The 11,472-nt window shown below is 40.2% G+C and overlaps 1 protein-coding gene across 4 annotated transcripts in view; it reads right to left on the bottom strand.

Moving 5' to 3' along the window:
* Positions 1-3,398: 3,398 nt before the first annotated feature.
* Wdr35 (WD repeat domain 35) overlaps positions 3,399-11,472 on the bottom strand; it is a 57,034-nt gene continuing 48,960 nt past the window's right edge. For all 4 annotated transcript variants that reach the window (XM_005360591.3, XM_026785962.1, XM_005360592.3 and 1 more), the window contains 6 exons: positions 10,375-10,485; positions 9,297-9,461; positions 8,256-8,396; positions 7,553-7,709; positions 4,567-4,807; positions 3,399-4,274 (listed from right to left, as the gene is read on the bottom strand). In XM_005360591.3, the coding sequence (XP_005360648.1) occupies positions 4,124-4,274; positions 4,567-4,807; positions 7,553-7,709; positions 8,256-8,396; positions 9,297-9,461; positions 10,375-10,485 (966 nt within the window). In that variant the 3' untranslated portion in view covers positions 3,399-4,123. The remainder of the gene's footprint in view (positions 4,275-4,566; positions 4,808-7,552; positions 7,710-8,255; positions 8,397-9,296; positions 9,462-10,374; positions 10,486-11,472) is intronic.

The raw sequence follows: 11,472 nt of genomic DNA, 5'->3' as shown, positions 1-11,472 counted from the left end.
AAGGGCCCACTAAAGAATGAGGAAGTTTGTCCTGTTTGAGGACCCGTCATATCGCGAGATATCTGCTAGCACCTGGCGAAGCTGGCGGGAAATTAAGAGAATTAAAATCTCAGTGATGTGTATATGTACATACATACATACATACATACATACATACATACATACATACATACATACATACATACATACATACGTACATACGTACATGCATACGTACATACTAGTTGGATGGGTGGGTAGGTAGATGATTAGGTAGGTAGGTAGGTAGGTAGGTAGGTAGGTAGGTAGGTAGGTAGGTAGGTAGGTAGACGATAGAGATTAGATATAGATATGTGCATATATATTTATTTGAGGAGCCTGATGCCAGGAACGGGGGAGATTGGCCCTGAAGTCAGTTCCTATTGTTCTAGAGAGGTTTTTAAGAAAGCACTTAAGATACGGTGCTTATGTGCTGATTCTGGGTGAATTAAAAGCTACATATTTAAAACAGTAAGTTCCAAAAATAAAAAGAATGCAGTTAAGTGGAAAAGGTGTGTGGTAGCTTGCATGTCCACCCCGCCCAGAGCGGAACAGTTTGCTGATGCGCGGCCCAGTACAGGGGGCTCCACCCTCAGGAATGAACTAGTGCCAGTCATTTAAAAGGCACACTGCTCCACACCTGTTCTTTGTATGGCGTGTACTATGCTATGGTGAGGCAAGAAGGCCTATACATACATGGACTCCACAGCCCCCAAAACTGAATCGAATGAATTCATTTTTAAGTGACCCAGACTAACATGGTCACAGTGATACAAAATAGATATTATGAGGCATTTGGTGAAATTGGGTATAAAAGCAAAGGTCAGAGAAGAAAGACATAAAATAATTGTAATCTTTAACATAGAACTTCCTGCTGAACAAGTGTATATTAAGTCTACAGTGTGGTGCACACAGATTTTAAAAGTGGGATTAATACAATGAACAAAACTTTTTGTCCTCAGAACCTTACAGCTTAGCAGGAAAGCAAAGTCTTTTTAGTTTTTTATTTGGTGTAGGGTTTTTTAGTTTCTTTTGAGGTAGTATTTCTCTTTGTAGCCCTGGATATCCTGGAACTCACTCTGTAGAGCAGGCTGGCCTCCAACTCAGAGATCTGCCTGCCTCTGATCCTGAGTGCTGGGATTAAAGGTGTGCACCACCACTGTCTGGCACCAAAGTCTTTTTAAGTTAGATGATGGTTAGTATCATGTTTTTTTTTCTGTAAAGGTTGGCTGGGAAAGTCAATAGAAACCAATGTTGGCTCCTGAAGAACTAGGAAATGCCAACAGACCTCTAACTGGGAGAGACTGATGTTTTAGATCTGCTGGCTACCCCGGTGATTATAAGCATTTAAGGAAGAGCCCTTTAATTCTAAAAACAACAGGAAAAAAAAACACATCATACATTATTCTGTAAAGCAATGCTTGGAATTGCAATGTCAATACTTAGCAGATAATAGAGCGCTGGTTCTCAGTCATCCTAACGCTGTGACCCTTTAATAGAGGTCCTCATGTTGTGACCCCCAACCATAAAATCATTTTTGTGGCTACTTCATCACTGTAATTTTGCTACTGTAAGGAATAATAATGTAAATATCTGTGTTTCTTGGGTCCTAGGCAACTCCAAAAGTGTTGCAACCCACAGATTGAGAACCATTTCAGTAGAAGAAAACTACAGACCTTATCCTCTGTGAGTACATTAATGCCAAACTTGACATTTTGGTTGTGAGCCTATCCTTTAATGGCTGAACCATTTCTCCAGCCTGCGTCAATAGAAAACTCAACAAAAGACTACCATATCAAATGCAGCAATACAGTGAAAGAATTATAGACTGTAACCAAATGGGAATTACTCCTGAAATACAAGGATAACTCAGCCCGTGAAAACTAACCAGTGTAACATTCCACTTTAGCAGAATGAAAGAAGAAAAACTGTGTGATCTTCTCAATTGCACACACAAAAGTGTTTGCAAAATGAAACCCTTTTTACTGTAACTGCTATTAATGAGTCCATATGGGCTGTCTTGCCCTGACCACTCTCATGTGGCATAGCTCTTCTCACCCTTTTCACTTAGCTTTTATTTATTAACGGGTCTATATTTTATTTTTTAACGGGTCTGTGTGTCTCTTTTCGCATGTGTGTGCACATGTTCATGGATATGAGACCAGAGGTTGATGAGTATCTCCCTCGGCTGCTCTGCACTTTACTGGGACAGGGTCTCATGCTGAACCCCAGTGCTTGCTAACAATTCTCCTGGGCCAACTAACCAGCTGGCCCAGGAGATCCCACATGAACCTCCCAACTGCTGGGGTAACAGGCAGGCTACTAACATCTGTTTTTATGTAGGTACTGAGAACCCGACTTCTATCTTACCAGGCTCAAATTTCTCTAAATTTTACTAACCAGATATTTAATGTGTACCATATAAGAAAGTGCTTAAATAAGCTTAGTCTTTTGATGTATTTTTAATTTTAGAGAAATGTCTAAATGTCTTATGAAACACTTGTTTGTAATATACACATTTCTCAACTTCACCTCTTTTTGTGAAATTCAACTAAAATATAAATGAACACTATTTCTTAAAAAGTTAAGGCTATTTTTACTTTCTCACCTATATTCTTACATATTTCCAAAAATTAATACGATGAGCATATTACTTTCATAGTTAAAAATACTTTCTTAAAAACATTGAGAAAATAATTACAGAAATAGACAGCAGAGGGCAACATAATATTGCTGTCTTCATTTTGCATTTCCAGAATGAGAGTATGAAGCTATGTCAACAAAGTTGTCTTTGTAACCATTTTTAACTTGTCTCTGAATGTGAAATTTGTGTGATCTCTGAGGGCACAATTCTCACAATTCTCTGCCATGGACAATTTGCCTAAAACTTCACCGGGAATTTGTCTAAAAACTGTTAGGTTTGTCTCCCATGTGATAACAAATGTGATGTGAGAGAGTGAGTGAGTGAGTGAGTGTGTGTGTGTGTGTGTGTGTGTGTGTGTGTGTGCCCCCACCAAAATATCTAAACAAGGACAACACAAGTACATTTTTATACATGATAGCAAAGGAAAACATGGGAGTAAACATGCCATTTTTTCCTTCAGAATTTATAGTTTTTGTGTTTATTTCAAATAAAATCTCATAAAAACCTAAGATCTGAACTCTAAAAATACAGAAAGGTTATTTTAAAGTTCATTTTAGCAAAATATAACGACCTTCGTATCTATCGTGACTGAAGGTCAGAATGTGCACTCAGGCTCACTGCTCGCTTGCGTGGCCTTACCTGCTGGTTCCACATTCCAGCACCTCGGCCTCCAGAGTACTTGGAACCATAGCATAACTGAGAATACATTTGATGATAAGGAACAACAGCATTACTCAAAATCAGTTCATTCGTGTTTATTACGAGAAAAATTGGTGTCAAATCACTCTTCTTGAATGAGGATAAAATATTTTTCAAAACTTCAAATAATAAAAAGTCTTAAAATGCCATCTCCTCATTTATGAAAATAAAATATAGAAGAGTTTAATCCTTAGACAGAAACAGAGCTGGAATAGAGCTCATTTCATACAAGAGTTGCTCAACCTCCCTGAAATACAGGCTCTGTCAGCTCTCTACTTCAGGCTTGCCCTCTCCTGCCTCCTCCACTAACTCTTGAGAGTTCTCTAGTGAGCTAGTAGCCTCGACAATGATGAAAATATTCCTGGTGGAGATATTTCCCTGGTAACTTGCCACAAACTAAAAGCTATATAAATGATAAATGGACAGACAGGAAATATAGAAAAAATAAACTTCACATCTGTAGGTATTATGTGAAAATTAGTCAAATTATCTCACAGTTGAACTGTGATGCATGAATTATCTTTTTTTTTTCCGGTACTGACAATGGACCCACGGCCTTGTGCATGCTTGGAAAGCACCTTACCACTGAGCTACATTCCAGCCCTCATTTTATTGTTTGATATATCTTTTATAAAAAAATACAACTACAAGATGATAAAATTAATTTTCATATGAAACCTAAGGAACTCAGCATTATTTCATATACATGTGCAGATAAGTACATATATCTCATGTATTTTACAATTAACAAGGTTCTTGCCTTTATTCTACCGAACTGTGGCACAAAGGACAGAAGTTATAGTTACTGATTTCCTGAGCAAGAACGTAGTGCTTGCACACTTTGCACACCCAGAACTGATACTCGATGATTGGGCTTCCAGTGGCAATGCATGTCGGCAGTTTTCCTTCTCCACTGCATAGAGTAAGAGAGAAAACAATTAGACTATAAAATATGTGATTAGTAAACTATCTAATATACTTTAAATACTCAAGAATGAAAAACATTCCAAGACAAACTTCAAATAAAATACCTCATCTCAGTTTTTTTAATAAAACCTTTTCTCTAAATGAAAAAAATACAGCATTACTATACCCTTCTAGGATAAAATTGATTTAAATATTAACATAAACTCCTTCAAAATCCAGTGCTTTATTATATCCAAGCTTCTAATCAGGTAAATGGCATCTAATTACGACGCACGTACCCTTCAAGAAGGCTGTTCAACTCCGACTTCCTGTTGTCCTTTGGCGTGTGTTTGGTGAAGATTTCCAGAGCCAGGTCTTCATACTGCTGTTTCTGTTCTGCACTGAGTGTCTCTAATGATTCCAGTTTAATAAAAGCTTTGGAACAGGTACCAAAAGCTCTGCTCGCGCAAGCACAGAGTGCTAGTAACGAGTAGATCTCAACTGAGGGAATGATGTCTTCATAGTCTCTCAGATGAAGAGCTACAAAAGATGGGCAATGAGCATCAGCAAAGAGAAGCACAGTATGAACACGTGTGGGACAGGATCCATGGATGCTGTTCTACCGCAACCTACATGAGCTTTGACAAATGTTAAAGAATAAAAATTTCTGAGGGCCAGGCACACCAGCAGGAGGAAGCAGAGTACATAACCTCAGCTCCAGGGATCTGATGCCCTCTTTTGGCCTCTGGCACTGGCACAGAAATGGTATACGATCACACAGACATCATCATCATCATCATCATCATAATCATAATGATAAACAATTACAGGTAGGAAGAGGACAGTGCTGGGGAAGAATGAAGAGTGTGTCTGCTCAGCCACGGTGGTGGTCATGCCTCTAATTACAGCACTCGGCAGGCAGAGACAAGAGGACAGCAAGTTCTGTCTCATCACACACACACACACACACACACACACACACACACACATGAAGATAGAATTTCCGAGCTGTGAGGGGAAAATACATTTTAAAAATTTTATTGTATTTGCGTGTGTATGGGGGGGTTAAGGACATGTAAATGAGTGCAGGCCTGAGGAGGCCAAAGGAAGCTGTTGGACACCCTAGAGCTGGAGTTAAAAGCATCTGTTAGCTACCAGATGTGGGTGCTAGGGTCAGAACTCTGGTCCTCAGGACAGAGCAGCAAGTGTTCTTACTGCTGAGCCATCTCTCCAGCCCCAAGGCTACATTTTAAATAAATAGTTTAAAGACACTGCGTCCCTCCACTGTGTTAAAAGGGAACAAAGAAAAAGACTGAGAAGCCTGAGGGCACAGCCACCAGTTCCTTCCTCACCGCTGCTGCTTACAGAGGCTACAGTAAACCTCCCTCTCAGGAAAGGCTCACAGAATCCACCACGAGATCATCTCTAGGAGGCAGGGAAGCTCATCTCCCTTGTACACACTATAAACCAGGAGCTTGAAAAGGCAAAGGCGTGGGGTAAATGGTGGCTGTGCAGTCGTGGGTCAGTCAGGCAGGCAGGCAGGCAGGCAGGCACATGCTTTAGTTTACAAACTCCACTCACTGGAGTTAGTAAATACAAAGAAATATCTAAGCCCTCAGATGTTGTTAATCCAGAAGGAATGTACTGTTGTTAATCCAGAAGGAATGTACATTTATACTGTATGTAAATAATGTATGAGTGACGGTCCATAAAAGCCATAGACTGTGATGTAGCTGTCAGAACTGTCCGAGAATGTTTAGAAATGAGGGAAAGACTCCTAACACACTCCTGCGGAGGGCAATGGGGGAGCAACCCTAACACACTCCTGAGAAGGAAAATTAAGTTCTGATGTGGAAAAATGTCTCATAGGAAATTCACAGAAATGATGCCATCAGGCCTGATGACCTGAGTCGGATTCCCTGTATCCACATGGTGGAAGGAGAGAGCCAGCTCTCACAGGTGTCCTCTGACCTCCACACACAGGCCACCACACACACACACACACAACAACAACAACAACAACAACAACAACCTAACTGAATAACTGTGATTTTTCTAATTAAAAAGAGAAAAAAAAAAACATTACTCAAATGTTCACAACAGTTATCTCTGAGCTATAAAGTTCTTTTATGCCATTATTTTTGTCTTTTTGTATTTCTCTATTTTGGTTAAGTTACTAAACAAGAGTCACTTTATAAAAAGGATAAATACTATAGAAATATGTATGTCATGAAAATATCTTCAAGCATTGCTACGGCACACAGAAGCGGGCCTGTTCAAGCTCCCTCCACGCTGTGAGAGAGGAGAAAGCTCCTCCACACAGGCACAGTGTCTATCTCTACAGTCCTATGGGTTGGGCAGCCAAGTGTCTGGCTTTTGAACAGAAGACATGAACACCACACATGTGTCTGCATGTTATCTAAGGCATATGATATTTCTGTGGACACTGTGCACTGTGTTTTTAAAGTGGGGGGGGGACTTCAAAAGGAAGAATTCACTAAATAAACTAAATACACAATTTTGACACATATAGCTAAAAGCAGAGGGGGAAAGAGTAAAATTAATGTAAAGACATACAGAGACGCTAGCTCTTCCTGCTCAGTTTCAGTTCAGGATGGTGCTCTGCAATTCCGGAGGTTGTCTGGGCCTGCTCCCACAGAGGTCACTTGACGATTTCTCAGAAAAGTAGGAAACAACCTACCTCAAGACCCAGCAATACCACTTTTGGGTATATACCCAAAGGATGCTCATTCATACCACAAGGACATGTGCTCAACTATGTTCATAGCAGCATTGTTTGTCATAGCCAGAACCTGGAAACAACCTAAATGTCCCTCGACTTAAGTATAGATAAGGAAAAATGTGGTATTTGCACAGTGAAGTACTACACAGCAGAAAAAAAATAATGTCATCTTGAAATTTGCAGACAAATGGATGGATCTAGAAAATATATTGAATGAGGTAACCCAGACCCAGAAAGACAATTATCATATTACTCACTCATAAGTGGCTTTTAGACATAAAGCAAAGAAAAACCAGCCTACAATTCATAATCCCAGAGAACCTAGACAACAATGAGGACACTAAGAGAGACATACATGGATATAAATACATGGGAAGTAGAAAAGGACAAGATCTCCTGAGTAAACTGGGAGCCTGGGGACCATGGAGAGGGTAGAAGGGGACGGGAGAGGAAGTGAGGGGAGTGGAAAAAATATATAGCTCAATAAAAACAAGTTTTAAAAAAGTTTAGGATGTCCTCCACAGATTATGTGAGGTGCCCACCTGTCTTCAAGGCTGTGTCCACGTATCCCTCATAGAGCTGCCGCTGGGCGAGTATGAAGAAGTGGTAAGCCTCAGCTCCTCTCCAAGCGTTATCAGTGAACCGACTGCTTGTGGAGAGAACTTCCTCTTCTAGCAACCCAGCCAAGGCAGAAGTGGCCTGGGAGGGAAGCCAGCGCACTGGGTCAGCCCAAACACAGACAGTCTCAGCCCTCATAGCACAAGAGAGCTATTACTATGGAGGTGAGGTCTGAAACTAAGACAGCAACACAGCTCCCCGGGAGATGTCGGCATCTCTCCTGCCGCCACGGGTTCGAGTTCTCTATCACAACCCACAGCTTTCTAAATTAAGATCAAAGCTTAAAATAGACCTGATTAAACTTTAAGCCAATGTGAAATTTACTTAATGTAATAAGATTCATTTACAGTAAAAATAGAATATTCTAAGTTTTTTAATTCTCTGATTAAAAACACTTTAACAAAAGTAAATTAAAGCATCTAACAAGATAGTCTTAAAGAAAAACGGTTCTCCACATCTCTAGAGAGAAATATCTCAGCCTGCATACTTACTCTAAATGCAGCATTGCTATTCTCTAAGCTCCTTAAAGAACTGAACAATCCTACAAAGGGAAGCGCTTGTCCAGGGAGAGGTGCGGGAGAGGACCTGGCATTGTTGCTATTTAAGCATGGAAATGTTCTCCGTTACCTCCGAGTTCTTCCCTTTGACTTTCCCTCGCTGGGCGTTTTTCATCTGCTCATGATACTGCTCAATGAGCAGGGCCGACAGCACGTAGAGCTTCTTCACACGCAAAGGCTTCGTCCTCTTCTTGGCCTCTTCATCGGCAATCTTTAAACATTTCAAAAAATTGGGACACATACTTCCTGCTGTATGTTTGTACAAACAGAGTCATTTCCAAAGTTAACTGAAATTTGATTCTTAAAAGATGAGGGAGAGTGGTAGGGTGGAATACAAATGCAACTATGTTTTAGACTTTAAAAGCCATTGTTTTTTCTTCAGTATTCAGTCACTTGAATAGAAACTAACAACCTTAAAAATAACATCCATTAAATAACTAAATCAGAGTGGAAAGAATGGTGTGTCCTTCAGAAGTTTCTTTAAATGATTTTGAGGAAAATGTTCTCTTTTTATGAAGTCAAGCAAGGAAAGAGGATAACAGTGTAAAAATTGTGTATACTGTATAATGGATATTAAAGAAATATGTTGTTTTAAAATGCGTACATTTTTACAAGGAATTATAACTTTCTTATCAATAGGATTTAATTCCAGTTAAAAGAGTTTGTTTTTGGCCATCCCAGAAAATTCTTAAATTCTTGGTTAGCTTCTGTACCAAATGCACAGGTGTTTACGAGCTGACAAGTTGCTGGTACCCATAACTACCCTTGTTAGCAGATGGCAGCAACAGGCAGACTTGCAGTGATTTTGCTGTGAGAAACACTAGTTTACAAAGAAAACAGAATGCTTTTTTGTCAAGCTATCAAAGAAGATATAAAGCTAATTGTTCTAGTTCCAGTTCTGCCGTGGATTTCCCCGTGTGGTGGTATGTAAGTGCATAAAAATATACTTGAATGGCTATTCTAACTGCACACAAGTCCACCAAGACGGAAGGCTTTGGGGCTGCTTGATTTTGGTACGTGTCGTTTATTTGCAATTTTTTAATAATAAGGTTTAAAGTTAAAACAAGGCGTGACTGGAACAAAACAAATGTCCAGCAGGACTGTGCCTTACCTTATACATCAGTTTGGCCGCTTCAAAAAAGTAGCTGGCCTTCCTGTAGAGCTCTATGGCATCCAGGGTCTTGTTCTTCTCCAGCAGATGCGCTGCATACCTAGCCAGCAGAGATCCGATTTCCTTCATGCTGTGACTTTTAGCCAATTCAACAGCTTTGTTCCACTGGAAAAGCATTATACCACTCGGTCACCCAATATTCCAATAGCTACATCCTAAAAGTCCCACAACAAGCTCCGAAGCTTGTAATGAACGCTAACACTACTTCAAAATAGAGCAAAACCAGTACATAGTCTAGAAGGGATCTGTAATCAGAGCAAGCATAAGTTATACAAGCAAACGTTTCAAAATAACTGAACCATCTAAGATGGATTTCTTGGAGAAGTGCATTTGAAAATGAAAGTCTCAAATTTTATAATCACATTAATCTTATAGTTCTATTTTTGTACATATTATAAGCCAGAAAAAGAACCCATTTTTTAGTTTTCAATGTAAAATAAATATACAGTTCCATTTAAGAAGATATCATATTAGATTTAACATTTACAGATTATGTTTATAAGGCAAATAGATCTTTATAAAAACACTTCAAAGAAATACTTAAAGGAATGCACTGATAGCCAACGGTTTCTGTAATAATTCTGTACCTATTTTAGTTAAATTTCAGGATTTTAAAAAAAATATCAAATGCATGTTTTCTATAAAAGAGAAAGGAAATAGATTTGCCAAAACAAATATTGATCAAGTGGCTCAGGTCTGTCCTTCAGCAATGAGTGACCATTAACCTGGTCCTTTCCTGAAAACAAAACCCAGCCCTAACAAAACGCAGGAAACTGTGAAATTACTTCCAGACGAAGACTTGAAAGCACAGGTCTGTTCTTGTGTTCCTTGGTTAGCTAAGTTGTGAGCAGGTCATCCTTGTGGTAACACAAGAGGTTAAGTGCAAATGCCCACGAGCTAGGCTTCTTTCCCCAAAGCCATGCCTAGCCCTCCACATCTCACACGGAGACCACTTCAGTGACTTTCACTTAATCCCTAAGACAACAATCTCCCGTAACGGCCACTGTCCGCTCCTTACTTGGTTGAGGTGTACACAGGTGTCCACCGCAGCCTTCGGTTGGTTACACTTCAAGAATGCGCTCACGGCTTGTTCACACATTCCAACTCTCACAAACATCTGTGCTATTTCCTGTAAGTATCAAACACTATTACCAGATTTCACAGACCCGGGAAATCATTTAGATCTTAATTTATCAAAACTCCACAAGGATGCATGAACAATAAACTGGTGGGGATATCGATGGTTAGAGTGATTTTTCTTTCAGCCTGAGGCAGAGGCCACATGACAGGATGGGTGCCACATTGCCTACTTCCACAGAACTAGTAGTTCCCTGACCACACTGCCCTGCCTTCCTTTAGATCGGCAGCCTGAGGCCAGGAGCATTGCCGTAAGGTCAAGACCAGCCTGAGATATACAGTAAGACTGTCTCAGAAAAGGAACTAACAAGGAAAAACGAAGCATACATCCTACTGGGCAGTGTTAAACACAATAATAACCTGTAAAGCAACTGATGCGTCACTACGTTCAAGCTCTCAACCATATTAAAAGTACCCCATGGGGCTGGAGAGATGGCTCAGAGGTTAAGAGCATTGCCTGCTCTTCCAAAGGTCCTGAGTTCAATTCCCAGCAACCACATGGTGGCTCACAATCACCTGTAATGGGCTCTGGTGCCTTCTTCTGGCCTGCAGGCATACACACAGACAGAATATTTTATACATAAGAAATAAATAAATATTTTTTTAAAAAAAGTACCCCAGGACCTGGGGGGGGGGTGGATCTCAGTTGGTAGAATGTTGCTTGGCAAGCACAAAGCCCTGGGTTTGGTCCCCAGTACCACATAAGTGGCATGGTGGTGCATTCCCAGTACACAGAGTCTAGAGGTAGCAGCATCAAAAGTCACCCCTGGCTACATCTAATCTAAGGAATACCTCATGTCACCCCTGTGGTCCACATCTCTAACCACAATTACACATGGATCAGTTGGGGCCAGGAGTTGATGCCCTCAACAATAAAGCAAGATCCCTCTCAAAATAAAATAACTAGATAGGTAGAAAGATAGGTAGGTAGGTAGGTAGGTAGGTAGGTAGGTAGGTAGGTAGGTAGGTAGGTGGGTGG

This window comes from Microtus ochrogaster, linkage group LG3, assembly GCF_000317375.1.
Source record: "Microtus ochrogaster isolate Prairie Vole_2 linkage group LG3, MicOch1.0, whole genome shotgun sequence".
Lineage (NCBI taxonomy): Eukaryota > Metazoa > Chordata > Mammalia > Rodentia > Cricetidae > Microtus > Microtus ochrogaster.
Note: the sequence above shows the minus strand (reverse complement) of the source record. Positions and strands in the feature narration are given on the sequence as shown.